This window comes from Zosterops lateralis (assembly GCF_965231275.1).
Source record: "Zosterops lateralis genome assembly, chromosome: 8".
NCBI lineage: Eukaryota > Metazoa > Chordata > Aves > Passeriformes > Zosteropidae > Zosterops > Zosterops lateralis.
In genome coordinates, this window is record NC_139768.1 from 21,883,604 (window position 1) to 21,911,585 (window position 27,982).

General features: G+C 41.7%; 1 protein-coding gene across 2 annotated transcripts; it reads left to right on the forward strand.

Annotated features, from left to right (window-relative positions):
- SLC18A2 (solute carrier family 18 member A2) lies at positions 1-27,745 on the forward strand. 2 transcript variants are annotated; one of them, XM_083866530.1, is made up of 15 exons: positions 1-272; positions 2,025-2,376; positions 9,395-9,453; positions 11,501-11,584; positions 13,939-14,031; positions 14,437-14,526; positions 14,631-14,674; positions 14,749-14,809; positions 18,118-18,213; positions 21,049-21,127; positions 21,389-21,440; positions 21,853-21,916; positions 22,983-23,102; positions 23,672-23,805; positions 25,616-27,745. In XM_083866530.1, exons 1-15 carry the CDS (start codon positions 152-154, stop codon positions 25,724-25,726), a joined length of 1,560 nt encoding a protein of 519 aa, XP_083722656.1. In that variant the 5' UTR covers positions 1-151; the 3' UTR covers positions 25,727-27,745. The 2 variants fall into 2 exon arrangements, with proteins under 2 accessions (XP_083722656.1, XP_083722657.1); XM_083866531.1 differs by lacking the exon at positions 1-272 and adding an exon at positions 1,114-1,152 and having other exon boundaries at positions 25,616-27,744.
- The last annotated feature ends 237 nt before the right edge of the window (positions 27,746-27,982 follow it).

The following is a 27,982-nucleotide window of genomic DNA, read 5'->3' on the forward strand; positions in this document are numbered from 1 at the left end:
CTCTCCGCTCCTCCTCTCCCGCCGGTGCGGTGCCGGTGCCAGCAGCGGCGGCCGGGGAGCGCAGCGCGGAGCGGGGCTGCCGGAGCCGCCCGTGTCCCCGCCTGTCCCCGCTGTCCCCGCTGTCCCCGCGTGTCCGCAGCCGGGCCGGAGCATGGCTTGGGGCGAGCTGGGGCTGCTCCGCTGGCTGCGGGAGAGCCGCCAGTCCCGCAAACTGATCCTGCTGATCGTGTTCATCGCCCTGCTGCTGGACAACATGCTGCTCACCGTGGTCGGTAGGTAACGCGGGCTCGGGCTCCCCTCCCGCCTCTGCCAGGGATATCTCCGGAATGCCCGATTGATGCTCTCAAACCAGCGTTTGCAAACACCGGTTCATTTATTTTCGTTTTTAACCATGAATTGTGTTCCAGGCATTGCAAACGCGCCGCCGTGGACATCAAAGTCTTGCTTTATTTCCATGTTAATTGCAAGATAAGGGATGGTATAAAAAGGTCTTAATAGCTCGGTTTTCCCCTCTTTTTCTTTTTTCCATTTTTCTCCTCCCCCCTTTTTTCTTCTAAAGGCCACTAATGTTTCATAGAATGACAGATAACAGTATTTTTAGCTCATCACAGTTTTTTTCTCCTGTGGTCACACAACTGAAACAAGAGGCTAGATAACATTGGAGATGCCTGTTTCCTTGTGATAGCTCCTGTTTCCCCCACATTGGTCATAAAATGATAGCTTAATAAGAAAACTATCTAAGTCACTTTTGAGAGAAGAACTTCCATGAGTTAGTTTAATAAAATAAGACAAGTTTTGATCAAAGTCTACGATGCAACTTTTAATGGCTTTGGTGGCACGGTGTCAAGGCTCAGAAATCTACTCAAATAAAACAATTGAGTATTTTTCAGTGGTAGACTTAGAACTCTTCACATTCAAATGTTTTTATTAATTGAAAGAAAATGGTCCAGAGAAACCAATGGTTCATGGGTGTGCACAGGGGCACAAATGAATGCACATGGCTCTCCTGGAAGTGATGGGTCTGTGCAGAGCCAGCTCTCAGGTGAGGCTGCAGACTCAGCTTCTCAATCAGACTCCTGAATTTCTTGAAGGAGTTTCAGCTTAGAAGTTGATTCCATGGGATAGACCTTAGTTAAAAAAACTCCATTTTTAGTAAGTTGATTTTGGATTTTTTTTTACATTAATATATTTATTGATTACTTAATCCTTGTAAAATTATGAATATTCTATTTTAATATAGAAGCCCTAGAAATTATGACAGTTTGCAGACTTGAGAGGCTGGGCTTTTTCAGGACGAAATGCAGGATGGGAAAGGGTGATTCTGTCACTTGTATTAAAATGAATGAACCTGACATCTGTTTTTACAAACTCTGAAATCCTAATGTCTGAGATACATATTAATGCAATTAAATTGCAGCTAAGATCCTAAAACATGTAAACACAGTTCCTTCTGGATGAACTTTTCAATGAAAAATTTAAAATAATGAGATATGCAAACATAAGCATATTAGTTCTGATTCCTTGCTACAGGTCTGTTAGCTTTTTGCCTTCTTATGGTTGGTACTTATGAATATTTTTGTGGTTTATTTTAGAAATATTTTTATTGCATTCTTTATATTTTGGTTTGATAATCATTCCAATGTTCTTCTTATTATTCATGCTTTTGCAGCCTAATAAAAGGACTTGTGCAGCCACATGCAACAAAGAGGCTTCAGACATGGGTTTTGATAATTCTAATATTTTGCTTAATAATGTATGTGTAGAGAACCTTATGGAAATCTTATGACAACTGGCAAAAAATAAAGAATAATATAAAGGAACTTTTAGTTTTAAACTGCACTTTTGAGTTATGGGTGTGTTTTTTCCCATGAGCAAACTTCTTTTTCAGTTCTGTGTTTCCACATGTGCTCTGTAGGAAAGCCTTGCATTCCCTGATCAATGGCAAAGCAAGCAAGAGAACTTGGTGACTCCATTTACAAATAACCTGCTAGTAAGATGCCAATGTATTCTATTTGTTTTTCCAGTGCCAATAATTCCCAGTTACCTTTACAGCATCGAACACGAGAGAAATGCCACAGAAATCCAGACCACTAAGCCTAACCTCCCCTCAGCAACCATGGACAGTTTTCAGAGCATCTTTTCCTACTACGACAACTCCACCATGGTCACTGGGAACGAGTCTGACAGGACACAATCAGCAGAGCTGCACCAGACCCCGACAGAGCAGATGGTTGTCAGTGTGACTCCTCCCCCCTCTGACTGCCCCAAGGATGACAAGGAGCTGCTGAATGAAAACGTCAGAGTGGGTCTCTTGTTTGCTTCAAAAGCAACAGTGCAGCTGATGACCAACCCCTTCATAGGGCCTCTGACAAACAGGTATGTTACTGCTGCTGCACCATCACTGAGGATTTCACACTGATGTTTTAGTATTTCAAACATTATTAATTCTCTTTTGGCCCTGGCTTACTGCCTTCTTGCTTTTTCTGGAGGAATATTTTAGTGAAATGCATTTGGTGGACACCTCTAAACACTTACACCCTTTCCAAAGTAGCTACACATCAGCCATCAGTATCACACACTTCTCTTCCAGCTCCTGAGACCTTGGGTCTTGTAGAAACCTTTGCTGAGATGGTGTTGAAATATTTTCCATATAGGAGATATTACAGGAGGCCAAAAGACACTGCAATGTAGTATTCACAAAGATTGGGAATTGTCAATATTCCTGTAGCACCCACATTAGGCAAAGATGGTATTGGAACTGCAGGCAGAGTTCAGATCCCTTCCCTGCTCTCACTGAGGTGAGTAGCCCATGGTGTGATTTGGTGTGTGATGGTTTGGAGTTGTCTGAGGAGAGAATCGGTGGGAAATTTGTGTGGACTTCAGTGAAAGGTGAACAAATGTCCAGCTTTGCTGATGCCATGTTCATCATCAGGTTCAGTGGGTCCCACATCCCCATCAGTACATGACTCTGCCCAGCCTTCTAATTGCCCCCTCCAAATTCTTGCAAATATATGATGCCTTGAACCAAATATGTTTAAATGGGACTTCACAGAAAATTTATTTGAGCCAGGATCAAGCTTATAAACACTGATGTCAATGACTTAAAGCCCCTCTCTAAATCCAAGTACTGCTGATGTTTACATGAAGATTAAAAAGTATATATAATATAATTTAAATTTTTGATGTTAATAATTAATTTGATTTAATAGTTAGCATTTTGTGTAACAGTTCCCCCCAGCTTCAGCCCTCCCAAACAGACTATGAGATCAATCTCTGCAGGAAATAAACTCCAGACTGTATTTAGTTGGGCCACTGATCTGCATATTTCTTATGTAAGCTGCTTTCATAGAGAATTATTCCTTTCAGAAAATAATAGGCAGCAGAAATTTGTACCTGTAGAACACATTTGTTTAAGCAGTCAATGTCCATTCCTAGGTGACAATGTTTGAAATAACCAACACACTCCAATGCCAGACACTTCAGATTTTGAAGCCAAAACTACCTTGTTTAGGTTTTACAGCATATACATATACATATACATATACATATACATACACATATACAGTCTGAGTCTTTCCTTTCAATCTAATAAAAAGTATCCAGCTGAGGGCTAAGCAGCATTTGGACTCACAGTGTTATGTATTCAAAACCTGTGTTTGATCTGTGGAACTGATCTAAACACAAAAGCTTTAAATGAGAGAGACAGTTTCATTTCTTTCTCATTTCTCCTTATCAGCAATACATATCACCTACACAGATACAAGTATGCCTCCACAAAATTACTTTTGCACAAATATTGCTGCAAGTTGAGAAGGATTTTTCTTACCTGTATTGTTTAGTGAAGATGTCACAGCTCCTCCACAGGTAAAGTAACATAACACCAAATAACATTTTTATAGTATTTCTTCAGATGTGCTTCTAGATTTTCCTAGCTGCCTAAATTGTTGCCCTATTGATACTTGCTCTTTTGCTGTTAGCATCACCATTTCCAGAGCCTGCCAAAGCAGGAGAAAGCTGTGTGGTCACATCTCTGCCCTGGGACGTGTGTGATGCATCCCTGGGGTTGGCAATGAGGCAGGAGATGTTCTTGTAGCATCTTCCTTTCCTGTTAGGGGCAGGGTTGGCACCACACCAGTGTGAACTTTAGTGTTGGGAGCTGAGGTTTCCTCCTGGAGTCACCCTACAGGTTTTTTGCTGGGGCAGGGTGTGTGAGTGCAGGCACAGGGGCAGGTTTGCTCACATGCCCGATGAGTGTGAGAAGGAACAAGGAGCACGTTATCCCATCATCCCAATGACAAACTCTTCCCTCACACAGCTGAATTGAGAGCCTTAATGGCAAAGTGGCCCTAAATTAGATTTAGGGCTCGCTGGTTTTCTTTCATGCATTATTTGTATCTTGGTACTGGTATCTGCCTTTCTTCTGAGAAATGTTTAGAGGGAAATATCAGTTAACACATTTATCAATTGACTGTAGAAGTGATTGGATACCTTCCCCCTCTTAAGCTGACAATACAACAACAGTATATATGATCAGCTAAAATTTGTGATTGTATAAATCAAACAGAAATCATCTGGGTTATCATTAGAAAGACTCTTCTTCACCACTGATAAGCTGTTGGGTTACTGTTCAGCTTTTTGCCTTTATTACTTCTACAAAATTCTAGGAAAACATCAAAGCTGAAGGAGAAATGGTTACTTGTTTCAAGATCAGTGTGCGCAGTTGGTTAAGATGCCCCAGTAAGTTTCTTTTTCAAATGAGTACCACACTGAGTACAGTGATTTTTATATTTCAATCGAATATAGCTGTTCAAGAGTAGTTTAGAATTTTAGTCAAGTGCTGGTTTTCACTAGGCACTGGCTTTGGTGCCTGAGTTTGTACAGTCAGCAACAGGATGTTCTACTCATATGAATCTGTGCAAATAATCACTATTTTTTAGGTTTTCTGAAAGTTTTGGGGGCCTGTTTTCCCTTATTTTATAATTACTGAAGTTGCAGATTTTCAAAAACAAATTTCAGAATTGGTTTCATTCAAGGAGTGTGTTCTGCAAAAGAAACATTTCTTATTTGAAGCCCAGCTCTTTTCATGGAACACCAGACACACCTGGCTCAGAGAACAGGTTTGCTATTCCTGGAACAATACAAGTTCCCTCTGCCCTAACAAAGTCCTAGCAGAGCAAACACTGGTGATAGTTTTGCCATAGGAAGTCAACAACACACTTCCCACCGTGGCAGTTTCAGAGCAGAGCTGATAAGATTTTGTGGGTCGGAAGCACATTATGTTTTTCCTGGTGGTGAAATTTGTAAGAAACTATAGACAAAGCACAGCATTTGGCACAAGGCTCTTTGTGAGGAGGATGCACTGTCAGGGGGAGAGTGAAGGCTCTGCCTAAAGCTGTCCAGTGAAGAGATTGGGCAAAAGGCTGTCCTTTACAATTAACTGGTTTATCCAACTGCACTGGAACAGAGCCCAGAGAAGCTGTGGCTGTCCCATCCCTGGAAGTGTCCAAGGCAGGTTGGATGGGGCTCTGAGTATCCTGATCCAGTGGAAGGTGTCCCTGGAAGGATCATCACCATCATTTTGACACCACTCTGGCTACAGCTTTGAACTCCTTTGCATGAGAGAGAAAGAGAGCAGCTGGGAGCACAATGTGTTTGTGCCCAAGAGACACACAGAGAAGGAAGCAGAGGAATAAATAACATTTGTAACTACATATTTACAGTTCAGTTCCTATGTGAGCTTTCATTTCAGGTTTTGGCAGGAGGCTGAAGTGACCAGTTCTGCGGGTCACTCTGTCCCTCTGCCTTCCCCATGCTCCAGCATGGGACCACACTGTCCTGTGGTCCCCACTGACCCTACATTGTTCTTTTTTAACTGCACACATATTAAATGGTTCATTGGTTCAGAAGCTCAAGGAACACATTCTTGCCATAAATCCTCCCCAGTCTTCACTGCCAGTGAAGAAGAGAGCCAGAGTTCCAGCCAGGACACAGCTAGCAAGGGGTGCTCACAGGGGCACCATGGAGCTGTGTAACAGCAAGGTTGGAATCAGTGGATTTGCAGCACTGTAATTGGTAATTAGGCTCTAATAATCCACAGCTGCTCACCTGGTCAATGTAACCTTTACTGTGCTGTTGCACAGAACCAACAATCTGTTGTCTTATTCTGGAGTAATCTTGTTAATGGGTATAAATAATTTCCTGAGAGTCCTACAATCTGGAACCACAGTGACTGAAGTGGAGTTGATTTTCCATTCTCCATCAGTGGCAGCCTTTCCTTTCCCTCCTTCAGGTAGGGAGTCAGACTTTTTCAGGGATCAGAAATACTCATAATAAGCACTTTTAGCTGCGAGTGGCTTTGGTGAGACATGCTGGACTCTGCTTCAAAATTTCTTGAAGGATTTTGACAGGAGTGCCCAAGAAAATTATATGCTTGGCCATAGTAACAAGAAAAAAATAAGAGAGAAGACAGGCTGTAATATTCTTTGGTGTTGCATACATCCAGAGGAACAAAATGCAGAGGTGATTGTGATGGAGGGTGCTATGTCATGGCTGAGGAAAAACTGCATATTCACTGTTTCCACATGGCAAGAACATGAATGGCCCAGGACCAAGGGACAGAATCACTGAATTGGCTGTTACAGGTGGTGCCTCTCCTTTTTATGATTATTTATGTTGTATAGTGAACTTGTTCAGCAAACCCTCCTAGTCTGTGCTCTCTAACATCTGTAGAACAGACCAGGGAATGCAGCTGCAGATGAGACATTTGTGGTAGAACAACTGCCAACTAATTAGTGCTGCAATTTTAGGAGGAGCAGGGTTTGCTAAGAGGCAGGGTTTGTTGAGGTTGCCCAGGAATGGACAACCTGCATATCTAATTAAATGTCGGCTGGATGTGGGCAAGACTGTCCCCTGAGAAAGCCCAACCACAGCTTCTAGAGGTCCAGCAATCCTATGCAGGGGCAGCACTCCAGAATTGTGCATCTTCACATTGTGGGGGATGCTCTGGGCAATATTATCCTCCCAGATAAGATAAGGACTTGTTTAACTCCACCCTCTGCTGTGGCCCCATTTGGCCAAGGAAAACAGAGAATAATATCTGCAACTGCAAAAATTCAGAGCAATGCTTGAACAGTACTAAACTGAGCAATTAGAAGTGACTTCCAAAATGCTTGTTTTCTTCCTGCCTTCAACCACCAGAAAGTTTCCAGGTGTAGGAAGCCTATTGGAAGGGTTGAAATCTCCTTTATTTAGTATGATATCACTGCTCTCTGTTTAACTCATGAATGTTTATGGGAGATCTCACAGCTCATGTGTCTGATGTAAAAATGGAAATGTGAATGTGGGAGCCAATTTGGATGGCATTTCTCTTCATCCAAATAACTGAATATTGTTTCAATGTACTTGTAGCAGAAGCAAATTGCTGTCTCATAGGCCCTGCGTCAAGTCTATGGGTTGCTTGATTTCTGTACTGGAAGCAGAATTCTCCCTCTCAGTGTCCATCCTAGCTATGTCTGGGATGGCCTTGACAGACCCAACCCTACTTTACTTGACAGTGGGAAAAGGCATAAGGACATTCACCTTCTGCTTTTATAACCCATAAAATCTGGTAATGCCCACCACCAGCAGTATCCATACCTGCAGGGATTTTTGTTAGGTTTTTTTTTTTTTTTTCTGTACTCCTATCAGTGCTTTCTTTAATTGAAAAACTCAAATTCAAAGCAATTATGATCAATAATTGCCTGTTCTACCTGGGCCCACTGAGAAGGGAAGTGCTCACTTGGGCTCTGAGGCAGGTGAGAAGTTGGCAAGAGGTAATTTTTTATTTCCTCATGTACATAGAAACACCAGTGGAGACCAGCATCCCATTGTGTAATACCTATTACACATGCAGCAAAGGAAAGGCTGGCTTAGAACAATTCATTCACTTTAAATAAAACAGACAAAAAACGTACTGCTCTTTTATATCTCATGTATGAAGGTGCTGGGAGAATAAAGTTATTATCCTAAGGACACAGGGGAAGTTTGTGATAGGGATTTAATTTGCTTTGGACACACCAATTCAGGTAAGTAGCACGAGTGTCCAGTCTCTGCTGGATACTTACAACATCCACTTACAGATTTCAACTAGGAGAATCTGTGCACTATGCTTTTATCATATTGTAATACAGTGATGATTTAAGGCAAAATACCACATGAAAGCTCAATTTATTTCATTCACAAGAATGAGACAAACAATGAACATTGAGCTCTGCACTTTAAGGAGTTTTCCATTATTGAAGGTCCTTGATTGTAAAAAATAATACAAAAAAAGAGCTTGGAATAATTGTTTTGGTTTGTCTATGTCATGATTATTGTTATTAAAAGGGCCATTATCGGCCCTTCCATTATTTGATTGATCTGCTTTAGCCAATACTGCCCATTTAAATGTACAACACTGTCAAATCATTGGACACTGAAATCATTTGAAAGTACTCCTCTGAAAAACATGATTCATTGTTGAAGAATTTGGCCATTAAATGATATCCTGGCAAATCCGTTTGAGATGAACAATCCTACAAAAAATGAAGCTGTGAACAAAGTGTGCTGGATAGAATATGCACACTGTCTTCAGAGCTACCTAGGTTTTGACTCTAGGGTAGATTTTTAATGGTGTGAAAAATAATACACTGTGATTTTTTTTGTGTGGAATTTTCAGTTTTGTCTGCTCAAAAAATGTATTCACTTCCCAGCCAGGAAGTTCTTTATTTCCTGGAAACTTGAAAATACTTGGAGCAACCAGGCATTTCTACAGGCTGTTTAGAGTCCTAATGAAGAAATGGTCTGATGAAGAAAGCTTTGATCAGCTCCATTCCTACTCCTAAACCCATGGAAAGCAAAAGTATTATTCTCAGGCTCTTTGGGACTCTTCCAGTGCTCCTGAGGCAAAACTCCCAGAAAAGCTGATGACAAATTTTTCCAGTAAAAAAGCCACTGGCTTGACTATGTCTCATTATAATCATTGTCTCATGAGGACGGAAACAGATGAGCATTGAAACACGACTGGAGTATTTCAAAGTTCAGCACACTCAGGGAAATCTTCCCTTGGCATATCTTTGGCAACCTTGTGGAGGCCCAGAGGGGTTTTATTGGGAACAATTAAGGCAGAATGAGAAAAGGGCAATCAGGGCAATCATGAGAAGGATTTCTTCCAGGGATTTCAGATGCAAAGTCTGTTGTGTCAGCTGAAAAGAAATTTGTAATGTAGACAAATATGGCCATGTGGTCCACAACAAATAATTCAAAGCCTACCAAGAAACTACAGGTTGGGTTTGTGTGCTGTGTGAAGTCGTGTAAGACTAACTCAAACCCTCAGTGGGACAACCTCAGAAATGTGAATATTCTTTTTGTTTTCCAGAATAGGCTACCAGATTCCACTGTTTGCTGGCTTCTGCATCATGTTTGTTTCAACAATCAGTAAGTGTCCACATCTGATTTGGTCTGGCCCAGGCACAACTTTTAAATAAATGGTCCATAAAAATTATCTCTAGGAATTCTTCTTGTTGATGTATGGGGACTAATTTCCAATGAAAATTTAAGGGATCAGCTTAAACATCAGCTCCGTGTGGATGGTGGTACTGATGAGATTGAACAAGTGCTCTCTTGGGACTTTGCTCTAAGGAATCTCTTCATTCCACCTCACATCCTTAGCTGGATCTTTCAGGTTTTTCTGATCTGGAGCAGTGCTCAGCCAGTTTTAAATAGCCATGGGAGAGCTGTCTTGCAGGGCCCTGAACAAAGAGATGTCATGGAGGTTTATCAGAAAGATCGTGAGGCTGCAGTAGCTCATGAGCAGGGTATGAGTCAACAGGATCACAACGTTTCCAAACATCTCCGTGGGATGTGCAAACAGGAGCACAGCCTGCAAGTCAGCTGAGATAATTTGTCTGCTCTAATGGCATTGATAAGGCTTCAGCTGCTGTTTTATGTTTGGTTTTGGCCTGACATTTAAAGCTGTGGCCCAGACAGAAAGAGCACAGAGAACATCAAGGTTCTTTAGAAGCCTGTGAGGGGAAAGAACCATTTTTGCCTCAGAAGGCAGATGTAAGACGTATTAGAGCCTATGACAAAGGGGACAAGCAGTTTTCTATTAAAAGAAAGAATAATGAGAGGTCCCCCAGAGGAGATATGGATGCCCCATCCCTGGAAGTGCTCAAGGCCAGGTTGGACAGGGCTTGGAGCAACATGGGATAATGGAAAGTGTCCATGGTCATGGCAGGGGATTGAGCCAGGTGATCTTCAAGGCCTCTTCTAACCCAAAATATTCTGTGATTCTATGATCTTAAAACTGTATCATCAAGGGGACTGAAGAACTAGAGAATATGACCTGGTCCTAGAGCCACTGACAGCTCTGTGTTTTAGGAACATGTTAGATAAATTCTGGTTGAGATATAGATAAAAGTAGTGAGACTAATTCATGGCAGAGGAGAGAACTGCTGATCTGCTGAAATCCCTTTTTGCCTTTATTTTTCTTGATTTTTATGTGTCCACACTGTAGGGATTTTTGTAAGATGTGGTGAAAAGCCCCAAGAGGCACAATCCCACAGGGCACGTGGGAGGAGTGCACATGGATTCCATGCTCAGTTGGTGCATTACACCTTCCTGCAGCTGTAACCTGCCCAGCAAAATTCCTTAGGTGGCCAACAGATGGGAGCTTTATAAAGCTGTTTTATTATATCACTGTAGATTTAATGACACTGACAACAACATGGGCTCTACAAGCAGAGATGCGGTTGGGTTTCTGAGCAACTCCTATTTTCCAGTGTTGTGGATGAGGAATTTAGCCAGGCAGGGGCTCTGTCCCAAAAGTGACTGAGGGAGGGAGTGGCTGAAGGGGAAGCCTTGGGTTAAATCTCTTGGGGAAAGAAAGAGTTGGCACGTCCTCTGGTGCAGTTTCTCTGCTAGCGGGAGGAGAAGGAACTTGCTGGAGGTTTTTGATGGGGGGATCTGGCTTCCCTGCACCTTCAGCCAGCTGTGCTCCACACATCTGGCACAGGGCTGGCAACACAAGGGGAAAACCTCTCTCCACCCACTGATTATTGGAGGAAACATTGGTGAGTGTGTGTTACACCCTGCCTTCCCCAAGTGCCTGGAGCTCCAGACTGGGCAGCCTTAAATGAAGCAGCGTGGAGAGGTGAGGCTGGAAGAAAAAGTCTTATTACTCCTCTTGTGTGCAGCTGAACCAGAGCAGATGTAATCAAATCCTAAGTAATTAGTTAAAACTGCTTGGGCTCTTGCATTCTGTGTTACCTGGAGGCTTAGACACCTGGGATCAATTCAACACTGACACATCTAAATGCAATAAGAGAAAATAATGCAGTTAGCATTGAAAGTGGCACAAGTCACTGTAAACACTTGACTGAATTGTAGGAAGTTTTTGTGATAGTTTCAAGAAATCTAACTTTTTAACCTAGTTAGAGTTAACCTAATTTTAAAAATTACCTCTGTTTTTATTTTTCTGCAGTGTTTGCCTTCTCTGGAAGCTATGCACTACTATTTATTGCCAGGTCCCTTCAAGGAGTGGGTTCCTCATGTTCTTCTGTGGCAGGTAAGAGAAGATATGATAGAGAAAAAGGCAGATCACTTCCAGTCATTTTTTAAATTGAATTTTGTCAGATTCAGTAATTAATACAAAAATATTCAATTGAATCAATTTCATATTTGGTTGGGGTTTTTTTTTCTGTCTCTTTCATATGAAGTAGCTCAAAAGCAAATGTCTTTTAAGACTTCCTTGGTATTTGGGTTGCAGTAAGGTAGAGCACTAAATGAACTGCACTCTCACTGGGATTTCTGCACCTGTGTCTTCAACATTTTAAATTCATTTTTAGCCATTTTAAAGGTCACTGGGAACTTATGTTGGTACTTATTACAGTTAGAACAGCAGCTCTGTCTGTTACGGAAATTTCTGTTACAAAATGTTTTTAAGGGCTTACCATGCTGGCTGCCACTTTGGGCTCAGTGTATCTGTACCACATTTCAAAAAAAAAGTGCCTCATTTTTAAATAGAGTAGGTAAAATGGAGTATGAATTTTCAGCCCAAATTATTTGAGCATTCTTGAGGCTGAGGCTGGAGAAAACATGTTTTGTTCATGCTGAATATTTCAATCTTGGAAAAATTTCCTGCAATGGCAGCAACTGACATTGGTGAAGATTGCAGGCCAAGCTTTCCCAAGGGAAGACGTGCCAGAGTCAGAATTATTGTTCAGCTGTAACTCAGTCCCTGTGCAAGGGGGCACCTTGAGCTACAGGCTCTTAGGTAAGCACAAGACTTTCTGTTTTGTTCTCAGCCAATGTGCACAAAAGAGCAGAAGAGGCCAAGGGACCATCTAGTCCTCTCCTTCCTGAAGGCAGGATCAACTTAATATCAGTCATTCCTCATGCACACTTGACAGGCACGACCTCAGAAGCCTCCAGAACTGCCCTCAGCATCCAGCTCGGTGCTTAAGTACCTTTATGGTCAGGAAGGTTTTTTTTCCTGATGTCTCATCTAAAGGCTCTTTACTGCCATGTGAACTTATTTCTGCTTCCCATCCTTCAGAGAACACAAAGAACAGTTTCCTTTCTTTATCTTCCTGGCTCGCTTTCATATTGCAAGACTGTTATCACCTCTCACATCAGTTTTATCCTCTCTGGTTTTAAGCTGGAAGTCCTGCAGTTGTCCCTCACAGATATAATTCTGAGCCCCTGCTCACCCTCATTGCCACTCTCTGCGTGGTCTCCAGGCAGCTCCAGATTTCTCCCTGTGCTGCACCAAAAGCAGACCCAGCTCTGGGAAGAAGATTTGATTCCTCACAGGGCCACCAGCAGTGAGAGTCTCATCCTGTATCGCACAGGCAAAGGAAGTTTTGGGTACCATTGCTGCCAGTTCTTCACTGCCCTGCATTGGTGTGTGCAATCATTCCTATCTGTGTGTAGAGCTTTTATTGTCTTTGCACTGCCCCCTCCTTCTTTTTTTCCAGAATATTTCCCCAAATCCCACATTCATTGTGAATTCTAGTGCAGTTGCCTAACAGCCCTCCAGCTGTTCATGCAAACAATTTGATGTCATCCACTCTTTTCAATAAACATGGTAATCCACACAGGACCTCTGCTCTTTTGATGCACACGATGGATGGTGTTTACTGAGTGATCAGCCATGCAATGCATTGTTTTCCTTCTCTGTGTAGCTGCAGACCTTATTTACTGAGTCCTATGTAAATCTTGATTTGAAACCAGAATTATTAATTTCTACAAGGACTCTTCTGCAGCATTTACGTCTACAGTGTCTGAGTGCTCCACAAAAAGACAAGCAAATTAGGCTTCATGTTTCCTTTTGTGAAATGAGGGTTCATAATCAAGTGCAGAAATAAGGCATGTGAAGATAAAGGTCAAAAAGATCCTTTAATTTTTTGATGCTGAACTTGAAATACTCATTTACAAAGCAATCAGCTCTGCATAATACCTCATGCCCAGAGCACTGGATACAATTGGAGCTAAGTAGGCACCAGACCTTTGTGCACTCTGAGGATAAATAAATGATGGTGAATATTGTCAAAGCTTTGTTTCTGCTCATTGGAAAACAATCTAAAAACTCTGTGACAAAGAGACTAATAAAGAATCTAACAAATGAGGGCATCACTAAATTACCTGACTAATATTGCACAATAGAACATGGTCTTAGGGACCATGGATGTTACCAAAAACATTTTTGCTTGGAAGTCAATTCTATGGGGAGGGACTATATATATATATATATATTTATATATTAAAGAACTCTTGGTTGTTTCTGTATGTTTAGTTGGTGTGGCAGATGGTGACCATAAACTGTAGCACACAGATGCCTAATTTTGTGATGAGCATTTTTTTTCTTTTCTTTGTCTCCCTTTTCTTTTTTTTTTTTTTTTTTTTTTTTTTTAATTGTAGGGATGGGTTTGCTTGCCACTGTTTATACAGATGATGAAGAGAGAGGCAACGCAATGGGAATTGCACTTGGAGGCCTGGCTATGGGAGTATTAGGTCAGTGAACTGGAGGTTTTGCTGGCAAAAGAAACCATCCCCCAACCATCCCAAAGGATGCTCTTGGGACCCCTGAGAGCAGCAGAAGGGTCTCATTGTGTGTAGTTGGTGTTGTGCAGTCTCCAGACTGGGTTCATGGTGCATGTGAAGAACAGCTTTTCCCACAGCACACATTCCCTGTGTGGGTACACATGTCACACAACAATCTCTGAGATGTTTGGAGTTTATTTACACTGCAGAGTGTTTTGGGGAATGAAGAACATGGTTATTGCCATGACAAACAAACTTTGTGGGGGTTTTCAAACTGGACTTTTGGTCTCTGTGTGCCAGGGTGCCCGAATGCTCACAGGGGCGTTTGTTCAGGGTCAGAGTCTTCACAGCTGTGTCCTTTCCTTTCCTTGGCAGTGGGCCCCCCTTTTGGGAGTGTCATGTACGAGTTTGTGGGGAAGAGTTCTCCTTTCCTGGTGCTGGCAGCCCTGGCTCTGTTTGATGGAGGTCAGTAGATACCCTGAGTCAGTATCGCCCTGAAGGGTGTCCTTTCCTGTTCCTGCCATCCCCCCTCCCTGGAGGAGTGTTACAGCATTGATTTCTTTTCACAGCTGTTCAGTTACTTGTTCTGCAGCCCTCCAGAACACAGGCAGAAGTGAGTATTCAGGTAAAACACTGCAGGAATGGGTGTCACTTTGCCTTTCCTAATCCCAAGCTTTTGTTTTGCAGAGTCAGAAGGGAACACCTTTACTGACCCTTTTGAAGGACCCGTATATCATTATTGCAGCAGGTACCAGACCTTTTTTTTCCTTCTTTAAACCAGCCATTGATGTCATTCCTGGCCTCTTGGCATGCCTTGGGCTGAGCTGCTTTAACAGTGTTGTCCTTTGCTGCTTTACTTTACATAAAGATCTAAGGATGTGTTGGTAATACAGGATGACTGTACCAGTAGAAGCACAATAGGCAGAAAATTTGAAATAAATGTGTCTTCCCTACTGAGAGGCAACTAATGACTTGCAGGTGCTTCCTGAGGCAATGAGATGTGGCCAGGAAACATCCTGTGGGGCAAGTGACTTGGGCCAAGGCTTTCAGAGTGAGGGATTGCCAGCACATCACAGGCAGGCACAGGGAATAACACTGATCTTTGCTTCTGTTTGAAGAGGGCGTGAGTTTGGTCTCTTGAGCATGAATTGTGTTTCAGAAAAGGTCTGGGTGGAATGGTGAATGGTGTTTGGAATTATGTGTATCTTTTTTCTAATGAGCCTTTCTGTCTCAAGAGAAGCTTGCCTTTTTTGCATTGCACATTGTTAAATGTTTATTCTGAAGTCTGTAATTAAGCCTGGCCCTTTTGAATGTTGATAAAATACCTGGAAACACATAATTATATTCAGAGTTCTGTTTCTTTATCCTAACTTGCTTGTTCCAGGCACTTCTGGGAGTTTCCTAATTCTTGCTGATCTTAGGGAATTATCATAACCTTAACTCTGTGACTTGGTCGAGCTGTGACTTAAGTTACACAAATCCTTTTGCTTGAGAAGTTCTTGGAGCATGAAAAAAACACTGAATAGAAGTATTTGAGGGAAAAGTATAGCACAGACAGTACTTGTCATAAGAGATGAGATTTGTCATTCAGCTGATTCAGTAACTTCTCTTACAGCAGGTAAAGCATATAAAGTATGAGCAAGCCCCTCCCATGGATTCTCAATGGGATTTAGGGGAGCACTTGCGGTTTATGCCTCTCAGGACAAAGATTTCCCAGTGCTTTGACAGCAGAAATCATGCTGATGTTCTCCAACCTCACCCTCCTACTGCTTTATTTCCCTCACAGACCAAATTTGGTTTTGTCAGAGCTTAATGCCAAATGCCCTGGTTTGTGTCAGAGGTGATGCTTCACAGTCTGTGCCATCAGTACCCACTGAAATGTCACTGACATCTTTTGTCACTGCTGGTGGGAGCTCAGGGAGTGAAATCAGTGACATTGCTGAAGCCAAACCTCACTGACATGGATTACAGGAAACTCAGTGCTACTGCCTCACAATGTTAGTTTCAAAGATCAGATTCAAAAAGCAGAGCTGAGACAGATGTCATCAGGAGCACACAGGTCCTTGAGAAGGCATGGGACAGCTTTTCACTGAGTGCCTGCTCTTTCACAGGAAAAGCCAGGGATGTCTGTGGCACTCTGCCAAAAGCTGAGGGGGCTCTTGGCTGTGAGAATGGGATTCAGCTGGAGGCTGCAATTTCACACCTTCTGGCCAACACAGGACATTTAATCTAATTCAAGGAAGAAAAGATGTAGGATTCATGCCCTTGACACATGGCACTTTAAAGAAAGTCAGCTCCATGCAAGACTGAGGCAAAAAATAATTTATTTTCTTTTGGGAAAGCTTTGCTGAGGTAGCAGGCTCTTGGACTTGGCCCTGAGATTGCAGAATAGCAGCTCAGGCTCTCACTTTTCTCTTGGGGCACGTTCTACAGATCTGAAGCACCTCTATCACCATATCCCTGAGTACTTTGGTAAAACTCTGCTGATGCTTCCTAGCATAAGGAGGAGTAGGTGTCACAACTGTTGGCAAGCACACCTCTTTCTCCTTCCTTTGTGAGGTTTGTCCAGAATAGAATAAATCCTTTGCTATTTAAGCTCAGTTTAGAATGGTCCTGCTTCTTCTGGCTGCACTTTGTGCAGCCTGAAATGGTTTTTTCCAACATCAAGGAAGCTGTTTGAGCATGGCTGATTTTGGCTTGGAAGAGCCCCAAGGTTTTTAACTGGGGTTCCTTACAGGCACTCTCTGGGAGCTTGCACCCAAGTGGAAAGGTTGGCTTTTGTCTTTAGGGCAAAGCAGTGCTGAACTGTTGCTCCTTGCCTGGGGAAGGGAGTGAGCCAGCTAGCCAGCAAGTTCATTTTAGGAATTGTGGATACACAGTCTAATATATTCTGACAGGTTTGAGCAAAGAATGACATCAGTGCTCATTTGGTTTTGAACCTTATGATGAGGAACTCCTTCTGAGAGAAATAATATTTCTCTGACCTCTGAAAAATTCAGCTTTTTTAAAAAAAGAAAAAAGTAACATTTGTATAGTAAATGACTGAAAAAAGTCTAAAATATTTTCCTGAAATTCATAGATTGTAAATATTAGGAAGAAAGATGGGAACACAAGTTTGAGGCTGTCACTTCCAGCAGGGACTTCCAAAACCCATTTTGTAAGGAATTAGCAGAGGGGACATGTCCTGTTGCCCTGCATTAAGCTTTGAGTGCCTGAGGGTCTTTTGAGTAAGTGTGAAAGGCATCCTGAACCCACAGAAATACCGTGAGGTGTCATAATCCCTCCACTAAAGCTGAAGTGCAGAACTGAGGAGAGATGAACATGACACAAACCCACTGGAGCCTGGGTCTGCAGGCAGTGGTGTAGGGCAGAGCTGAGCTGGCAGCCAAGACTGAATCAGCACTTCCACCACTTGTTATCCTTTGTGTCTGGGTTATTAGAGGTCCAGGAATTCAAAAGGGATCCGTAAGTGTTTGAAATTCATAGGGCTGTGCAAGCTCAAAGCCAAACCCATGTTTGCTGCACAGGCTGGCTGGCTGTAGGATCTCGAGAGAAAATTCCCATTTGTGGGGAACAGACATCCCTGTGGCTGTATCTTGGTATTTTTAGGATCGAGACCTCCACATCCTGTCATGTGATGTAGGCATGAGCTCTCAGATGAGGCACAGGGTCAGAGCCTGAGCCTCTTACACAACAGGGCTCTGGTATTGCCCCAGGAGATCAGGTAAAGACCAAGTGATTGTAGTTTTAGCTAATCATTTGTACAACAGACATCATGAACTTTCCAAATGTCATCAAGCTCACTGCAAACTCTCACATTATGAAATAGCTTAACCTTTATTGTAGAATTTCTGGAGAATAGAAACATATAAAAAGTTAGAGTTCAGTGATTTTACACTGTGTTCTATTTAATGTTAATCATCATCTGACACATGACAAATAGGGCTGTAAAAAGTGCAATATGTTATGTAAAAGCATCCATTCTTTGCATGGTGTTCTGTTTATAGTCAAAAGAAACAATTATCACTATTTTTCCCCTCCTCTTCTTTCTCTAAGGATCAATCTGTTTTGCAAACATGGCTATTGCTATGCTTGAACCTGCTTTACCCATCTGGATGATGGAGACCATGTGTTCAAAGAAATGGCAGCTTGGTAAAGTACAGTATATTGTTTGCATCTCTATATTTTTTTTTCTATTGAATGTCTGGGTTCTGGTCCTATTAAAGGTTATTTGCTTCAGGGGGGTAATTTTGTTTTTTTACAGTCTGTAAAGTGTCAGTGTTAAACCAGCACAGTTACAAACACTGCTATGTAAGAAAAATACAATGGGGTGATGTTATTGCAGTAGATACTCCTGTAATGGGCTACAACTCACATTTCAAGGAAAAATATTGCAGGCAGCCTCAGGACTAAGGTTGATCCAGCTCCACTAGGAATCCCAGCACTACTTTGGCAGTGAATGTTGGCCAGGGCAGCTGCAAGGTGCCTGCTGAGCTACAGAGCCAGCCCTGCAGAGCAAAACCATTTGTTTGGGTTTCCCCTGTAGGGAATCCCTCCTCAGTTCCTAGTCTGAATTTCCCTGAGCAGGCAGGCACAGAGACCTGCAGCAGGTGCACTGTGCTTGGTGCAGAGCATGTTTGTGGCAGCACACCCTCCTTCCAGACTGTTCCTGGTGACATGTGGAAGAAAGATGGGCTTCTGCTTAAAATGTGGCCACAAGGACACCAGGAGCACTTTCCCTTGGTATTTGGCATCCCTTAGTGGTTACTTAATCATCCCTTTCAACAGAAAGCAACGGGGAGCCCCACCTTAGATCTTGTTATGGCTTTTAGCAGGGACACAGTCTTGGGAAATTAAGTCCACAGGCAAGCACAGAACATGCCCCATGTATCCATTTCCACTGCAGAGTAAAGCTGGGGCAGTTACTTTCTCCTTGAGGTGGACAAGAGTAGGAAAAAACCACCAGAAAGTGGATTAAACTGTGTGTGAGAGGTTGATGTGAATCTTCTTAAGTGGGGGATGCTCAGCCTTCATACATCTCTGATTAATTTATTAGTTTGTTCATGAGGGTATTTTTTCATATCAGTGCCTAGTTTGAAAGAAAAATCCTTCATGAAAATGATGTTCAGCTGATATCCCTGCTCTGTGTTAATGCAGGTGTCCCTACACCCTATAGAAAGCACAAACCTTAGTTCTAATTAATGTAATTGAGATCTAGAGTGGCCACAGATGCAGTTCTTAATGTACTGCTCAGCCTGGCAATAACTTCTAGCCTGTAATACAACAGAATGATCATGCAAACTTAGGCATTTTAAACCTCAAAAAGGAAAAAAAACATTGCCTATCTACCTCTCTCACCAATTCCATATTACTGGTGCAATAGAAATGAGATTTACAAATCTCTTTGTTGAACAGAGTTTACAAGATGGAAAATACCCATTTTAAATTAAGACTAATTTAACCCCTTAATGATACAAGTAATTGACTCCATTTCACTTTGTCTGATTTGGCAGCATTAATTAAAATTTTTAAGCCTCTTAAACTGTAAATTGAACTGCAGGGTTTTAAGCAAATTATCTTATGCAATTGGAAATCCAGCTGTTTGAAGCATGATCTGAAGAAGGTATAAAGAACCTTAATTTGACCAATGAATATTACTGTGCATAAACCCTATTTAGAAAATTATGGTTCTGCCTCAGTATACCACAGCTTACAGGCCAACCTGTGCAAGTCTTATTTAACAGGCCTTTGCAGTACTTTTACAGCTGTCAAGGCCTGCTCTGTGTGACCATTTGTTATAACCAGATAGCTCCAAGCACTACTGAAGTAGCTGTGGTTACACAGGCTAAAATTAAATCTTTCCCCAGCACCACTACTGTAACCCACAAGGTTTTTAATCACAGGATATTGCTGTGTTAAAAACTTCCCCTTGATTTTTTTTTTTTCTTATGAATGTATCAGAGAGCTGGGAAGGAAGATGGATAGGCAGGAAATGAGAAAACCTATGTTGCCTTGGTGAGAGATGAGGAGCGCACACACACACAGTTGGATTGTGTACCTGATGCCACGGCTGCTTTCTAAATCTCTGGCTGGGTCCTGCCCTGGGACTTCAGCATAGGGAGAGGATGAATCCTCCAATACAAACTGTAATAACTGCCTTTTAAACCAGAGATGTCACCACACAACAGCATCTACTCCAGATATAGCCACTGCTGTGGGAACCTCAGGGATAGAAAAACACTGTTGTGCCAACAGTGTGCTTTTCCAAGTAGAGGTGGGAAATGAGAGAGACAGAATTTACTCAGGTGTCCTCATCTGCAAGCTATCACAGTTTCTGTTAACTTTATTTTATTTAAACCAACATGTGTTTTTAAAAAGAAAAATTAAAAATATATTGGCTAAATCGTTTCAGTACAATTTTTAAAGGTTTTTCACCCTTACTTTATTGATTCATGCTTGACCAAGGGCCACATCACAGCACTTTAGGCTTGCCTGTAACAGGAAGCTTCATGGCATTCTCAGGCTTAGAGGAGGATTGTCACTTGCAAAGCCACAGCAGCCCTGCTGTCCCCCCTGCTGTCCCCTCCTGCAGGGGGAGTCACCCCTGCCCTGAGCACCCTGGGCTGGCTGCATGTGCTGAGCATATGCTCCATAAGCCCTGCACCTGCAGAGAGTTCTCTCCTTGACTCATCCCAAAGCTTATTGTAGTCAGATATAAACTTTTTGCTCTTTGTTGTTCTGTCCCCTCTCCCAGACCAGTTCTTGTATCTAATGCTGAAAAACTCTTTTCAAAGGCATCATGCTGTTCCTGCATTTCACAGATGACGTCCTTAGATTTCATAGGAAAGCTGCAACAAACCGGATATTTGATTCTTTGGGCTCTATTAGATGTGTCCAGATCAAAATTGCAGTGTCTGGGATTTATTAGTTTCTTCTAACACCTCACTAAAATCCTTGCTGATAAAACATCTCATTCATATTTTTCAGGCGTTGCTTTTCTTCCAGCCAGCATCTCTTATCTCATTGGGACAAATCTTTTTGGGATACTTGCACACAAAATTGGAAGGTATGCTTAATTTAAAACCACTAATCATCTTCCAGTCTCTTCATGTCCCATTTCCAGTGTTTCCCAGGGTATTTTATTGATAGTGGAAATTATTAAGGCTTGTTCTTTAGGAGCAAAAATGCTCTTTTTTTTTAACAATAGCAACAAAAGTTGCTACTTTTGCTGTTTAACTCAGCGCTCCAGACGTGGCTTTGAAACATTCAGGATCAGCTCTAATATCTCATTATCACCCATCTCTGAGTGATGTTTCTTCCTTGATAGGTGGCTTTGTGCTTTGCTGGGGATGCTAATCGTGGGAATAAGTATTTTATGTGTAAGTAGACAATCATGCATCTTTTATATCATGTGAATGTTTGTGTGCTCATCCTCAAACGTGTGCTTCTCCCATGAGAGTTCTATGACATGTTATTAAATAATGGGTGGTTAATAGGTTCCAGATCAGAGTTTTGAGTGCTTTCCAATTTCAGAACTTCAATTATTTTTAGAAATGATGACTCTGAGAGGTGCATGCCCCTCTGTTGAGCTGTCACTCAGCAGTTTTTATAATAGTGTGTCAGTGGTTTAAGGGCACAGTTGTCTGAAATGACAGCTCAGAACAAGAATCAAACTCTCAGATCTGTACAAAGTGGACCATAACTACTTGGAGAATTTATCTCCGAAAAAGAAACTAACCTCATTAGCATGTGCAGTGTGATGTGATTAACTGCCTGAAATTTCCTTTATAGGTACCATTTGCTAAAAACATTTATGGGCTCATAGCACCAACTTTTGGAGTTGGATTTGCCATAGGTAAGAAATTTTGCAATGAGTTCTTAGAATCTGTTGTGCCTGTAAAAGTTATTTGATATGAAATTAGACAGAAAATCAGGTTTGTTGCCATTCTGATCTAATGATGGTGCAGCTGTGGCCCAAAGTGACAGGCAGAGCAAGCAGGATTAAAGGACAGTGCTTTAGGGAGCTTCATCTTGGCTGCTTTAGACAAGCTGGACCCCCCAAGCCTGTCCAGAATTGTTCCATCAACCTAAACAGGCCTTTAAGCCTGTCCTCGAGTGTAAAGGTTGTTTCCAGAAATGAAGCTGTGCACTGCCCCAAACCCACAGTCTTTCCTGTAGTGGAAAAGGATTTTTATAGACATTCCCACGGGAGAAAAAAAAAGGCTTAATTTTTTTTGTACATGAAGAGGAATTCCCAAGCTCACACACAGGTACTCTCAAGTAACATGTGTGAACTTTCCTTACTCTGGGCCATGCAGGCAAGCTGCAGTGGGGACCCTGCCTTGCTTTTCAGCTTGGCTGCTCAGCAAATGTCCTGGGGCATCTTCACACCAGGGATTTGTAGTGGGGAAAGAAGCTTACAACACAAATTCAGATCTCAAGTATCTCAGCAGTTTTGTGAGCTGTCTGTGCTGTTTCTTGCCAGAACTGAGGGTGTGTATCAAAAGACATGATAAAAACACCATTAATAATTTGATTGACTGGGGGCTAATGCTGTCTTTTAGGCCTTCAGTTGGGGTAAGTTCACACCAGATAACTTTCCCCTAATTACTTGGCAGGAAATGTGAGGTGGGAGCTTCGCAGAGACAGCTGGTGGGAGGTGTGGATACACCCTAAGCTCACATCTCTCTTGTCCTCTGGCAGGTGCCACCTGTGCACTGTTTAATGTCCACACACGACCCCAGACATTGCAAAGACCATAAAAAGCAAAGCCCATGCAGACTATTTTTACACAAATCTTTTACTTATTTATGAGCCAGCATCCTTTAGCTGCTTCTGCAGCCCTTCTCAGCACATGGTTCAGCAAGATGTTAAAAGAAGGGGTAGAAAAAGGCAGCATTGTCCTGAAATGTGTTTTGCAGGAATGGTGGACTCCTCCATGATGCCAATCATGGGCTACCTGGTGGATCTGCGCCACGTGTCAGTCTATGGCAGTGTGTACGCAATAGCTGATGTTGCCTTTTGCATGGGGTTTGCCATAGGTAAGTCCAGCCCTTCCCTGCCTGAGAAGCATAGGGATTCAGAAAAGGGGGATCTGCTCCAGTGCCAGGTGTGAATCCCAGTGGTATTTGCAGATTTTATGGGAAGAGGTTCTTATTTTCTGCAAGAAATCGGAGCAGGGGGAATTGTGTTTGGCGTCTGTTCCCCTCCTCTGCAGCAGTGTTGTGCTCTCTCCATTAGCTGTAAGAGGCTTGAAGGTGTCTGAAGGCACTGAACACAGATGGGATGTGCCAGGAAAGAGGTTTAGAACATTGAAAACTAACACCACAGCTGTGTTCCAAGGGTCTGTGAGGGGAGTAACTCCCCACTGACCCCTCTGCCTCATTCAGAGCATGACACAGATGCCCTTAGGAACATCTCTAGTCTCCTCAAGGAATTTGGAGTATGGAGCCAGGAAACTTTTATGATATAATTACAAACATGTATTTACATTCCTCACATCCATTTGTTAGATGGGGGGAGTTTGTATACAAAATTACTGTTGTTTAAAGTGACTGCTGCAAATTTTGTGTCTGAGCAATCTCCAGAAAAGGGTTTTTATCTGTACAAGGTCCCTCTGCTGGTGGTGCCATTGCCAAGGCCATTGGATTCCCATGGCTCATGACAATTATAGGAATTGTGGATATCCTCTTTGCTCCCCTGTGTTTTTTCCTTCGAAGTCCACCTGCCAAAGAGGAGAAAATGGTAAGTGTAACTTGGTTTCTTTTTTTTTATTATTTCTTTTGGTTTTTTTCAGTGAAGCAAATGATAACTTACATTTGCATCTTTGCCTCTAACTTCCTCAAAATGGGACCAGCACAGTCAGGCATCAACTTTGGAATGAACCTTCTTTTTATGTCCAAGATGTATAAAGGCAAACCCTTTATTAGTTAGATGTTGCAAAATCACAAATCTGATTTTTATGAAACAGGGTCCTGCAGACATTCCTCTGCAACAGAATAGACTGTGGTGGAGTCAGGATAAAACTCATTTCTCTTTTCCTTGAAGAGCCAGAACTCTACTGGCCAATTGATCAAATTATTCCTTGGTGTGCCTCAACCTGTTTTGTTTCCATGGTCCTCTACAGTACATTTTGAATCATCTTTTTTCCTCCTTCTCCTTCCTTCATATAGTTCACCTATCCCTACAAACTAGTGGCTTCTCTTTTTTTTTTTTTTTTTTTTTTTTTTTTTTTTTTTTAATATAAATTTGCCAAAGACTTAATGCTCTAGAGCACTCAGTGTTCCCCAGCCACTGTAGGGTGTGTAAGAACAGTGTCACCATCTGTGGGTTTAGACCACCCAGCACTCCATCCTTGCTGTTCCTGAAAAAGCCTGACCTGTGCCCAAACCGTAGCTGCTGGTGGTTTATTTGGGTGAAAAGAAGCTAATTTTGCATGGTCATGGTCTCATTCTGTAGTGGCACATCTCTGGAAGGTAAGGACAGCACCTGCTGCTTGTGCTGCTCCCTTTGTACTGGCAGAAGGTGGAAAATTGAATCTTGCTGAAATAATGGTGTGTGAGGTCAGAGACTTTCTGTTTTGCTTGTATTTGGACTGTAGAATCCCAGAGATCCCAGTTAATCCCTTGTCATGACCTTTGCTGTCTGCACTGGTTTTGTTTGTTTTGGTTTTCTTACATTAAATAAGGCTGAGGAACAAAAGGGGGAAAAAAAGCAGCTGCTGTTTCCTGGCAATATAAAATTTATCACATACTTCCACGGTCCCTGAGTTTCATTTGTAACATCACAACCCCCGAAGGGACAGGATCTCTCCCCATGGCTCCAACACCCTCCAGCATCTGCCACCTCTAATACACCTTTTAAATGCAAAATAACTCCTATTCCTAAAGTGGCTCATGGCTGAAAAATCATGCACCAATTCTTTCAGGTTGGAGGAGAGGCAAAAGGAGTGTCCCAAAATTGTGGTCTTTGCCTAACTATTAACCCCCAAACTTAGCATACACTCAGTGTGAAGAACACTACACAGCTGCTCCAAAACTCCTTGGGAAATTCCAGCCCAGGGAATGCAGTATTTTATCTGGCCCTGACCATGACCACCACTTCTAGCTTGCTGTGGGTGTGAAGGCACAGTATTGGGACCACCACTCTTGGCATTATTCTCAGTTCTGCTGTTCTGGATCTCCATGGAAAGGGGACAAAAGCAGCAAAAGAGAATTGGCTTGTAGCAGTATGATTCCTCTTGACCATTCATCCAGGTCTTTAATAGATGGAAATTAATTATGGGAGGGCTCAACTACTGTATCTGGAGAGCAGGTAGAGTCTTTCAATAATACCTGGGCTGAAACACTGGAAATAGAATTTTTCTAGAGCTGTCTTTAGCACCAAAACTCTGCTCACAGAGACCTGTGGACTCAATTTACTCTAATTGCAATCAGTTTGGGCTCTACCTCGAGGGAGGAGAGGTGAATCCCTGAGTGGTGCATGCAGCATGCTGGATCAGCCCCAGCCTCAGCTGGATGCTAAGCAGAAATACTCACACTCTGTTTTCTTCCAGGCAATACTCATGGATCACAACTGCCCTGTGAAAACAAAAATGTACACCCAGAACAACATCCAATCCTACCCCATAGGTGAAGAAGAGGAGGAATATGAAAGTGATGAATAACAGAAAAGCCATATCACATATTTAGGTGTACAAAAATGCTGTGGTTCATGTGAAACATCTCATCCAGAAATAGGTTTTAGTTGTACTGTACATTTAATAGTGAAATGGTCAGAAAAACCAAAGGTATATTATTTATTGCCCGTGACTATAAAACAGACTGCAAACCGCCTTACAGGGGGGAAAGAGCTTTTATAGACCATTTGTATAGTGTTACTCTGTGTATTTAATTTTATTGAATATTACACTCTATTTTTTATTAAATGTGTAGTATAAATCTGTATAAAATGTGAATTTTAACTATTTGGTTTTTAACGTCACTTCCTTGACAGTATTTCATATTTCATTTGAAGTCATAGGTTACTGTCAAACTTGAGTCTTTCTGATATAATTGGAAATTTTAAAAAGCAACCCTCAAAGAAAACCTATCCAATTTGCATCCTTTTAAGTGACACCCTTGTAAGTGCATTGAGAGGAGCTAGAGGTCAGAGTGTGGACAGCACTATCACTTTTTTCATCAACTTCAGGTCATAATAATGTATTTAGTAAGAGGCACAACTTTTCTGCCAGTTTAAAGTGAGTCCTCCCTGAACCACCAATGTTGAGGAAAATGTTGTTAAACAAATGAATGTATTGCTATTATTGGTATTTAACAAAGTTTTAATCAAACACTTGTGCAATATGACAAACACCACCAGGTAAACAAGCTGGTACGAACATGCACTGTTCCTTTCCCTTAGCAGGGAATGTCACAGCGCGAGGATACCTTTTATATTTTGTATTTTTTGGATCTTTTAACATATTTCAACTTTATTTTGGTTGCCTCTTCAGTGACCAGTTGGGAAAAGCTGCAGTATTACAGTATTTAGTCTTAGCATATACTGAAGGTCAGCTGCTAATGGGAGCAGTTCAAACTACTCTTTTACATGCATTTACATATACATCTAAAAATTCAATTTATTTATTTTTTAAATGAGTTCAAATATACTCTTTGCTTTAAAAAAAAAATGGAAGAAACAGACAGTTGGTTGCCAATCTTTTCTTAGCATTTGGGGACATAGTCCAATACAGGTGGAGTATTGTATTAAGCAGTCCCTGTCTGCACTTAAAAGCATTTTAAAAACAATCCCAATGTCCTTCTCAACCATGGTGTATCATTTCATTTGTAAAATGAAAATCTTTATGTGCCTTCTCTCATGTAATTGCAGATGTTTTATGTACTACAGCATAGATACTATGTTTACATATAGTTTTGTAAAGCATATATACTATGGTCAAAAAATATGAAAAAATATAGTGGATCAAACTTCAAGTATTGCTCTGTCAATAATTACGCATTCAGAACGCATCAAAATAAAGTTATCTGACAGAAGTTCATGCTCTATTGTAATAAAGTGAAAAGAAGAATTAAAAAAGAATGCCCTCCCCTCATGATTTGCCCTATGCAGTGTGCTTTACCAGTGTGGGGAAAGCTGTCAGGTGTCTCAGCTGGTGGGAAAGTGTTTCTCAGAGCTCCTTCAGAAACCAAAATTCTGTTATATGATGAATTCTTCACTGTGACTAAGTAATAATTGTGCAGGTCAGTGACTATTTACATTAGGCTCATTTTTTACTGATTTGCACACTTGAAACTTTGCCTCAAGCGACGTTATTCTACTTAACTTCACTGAAGTCTTTTGATCAACATCAAATTGTTAATATGATCAAATTTCAGACTGAAATACCAATGCAAGAATTCTAAATTATTACAGGACGTGTTCGTTTTTTTGCCAGCTGATCAACCAGTGTATTTCTCGAATTCAAACACAGCAACTGACTTTTTTTTTTAAAGCACAGAAAGGCTTTCTTCATGGCTTGGTTTCGTATTTTTTTGAGCACATCAAAACTAAGGAGGAGTTTGCATTAATCTGCAACATGAGTATGAGAAGACCCAAGGAGAGATTAATGGACCACATTCCTCTTCTGCAGCTGGAGCCAGGTTTCTGCTGGGCCTTAGGGAGCAGCATCTTCCCATGATTTGCTGAGCAGATCAATGCAGTGCAGTGGTTCCCCTGCTCTTGCTCCACTCCTGTTTCACCAGAAGATTAATTAAAATCCACACGGAATTCCACATATTTGGAATCTCTGTCCCAACTTTCCCCTCACTCCCAAATAAAAACTTAGCAGTTGTTTTGGATTTTTTGAGTAACGAGTAACCAAACCTTTTTCAGTGACAGTCAGGAAGAAATTTTACTCAGAAAGTACACAAAAATCTCCCTT

Coding starts and splice junctions, on each gene's coding strand:
- SLC18A2 (XM_083866530.1), top strand. CDS start 152: ATGGCTTGGGGCGAGCTGGGGCTGCTCCGCTGGCTGCGGGAGAGCCGC. Junction 14,032..14,436: donor CCTGGCTATGGGAGTATTAG/GTCAGTGAACTG, acceptor TTTCCTTGGCAG/TGGGCCCCCCTTTTGGGAGT. Junction 21,917..22,982: donor TGGAGTTGGATTTGCCATAG/GTAAGAAATTTT, acceptor TGTGTTTTGCAG/GAATGGTGGACTCCTCCATG.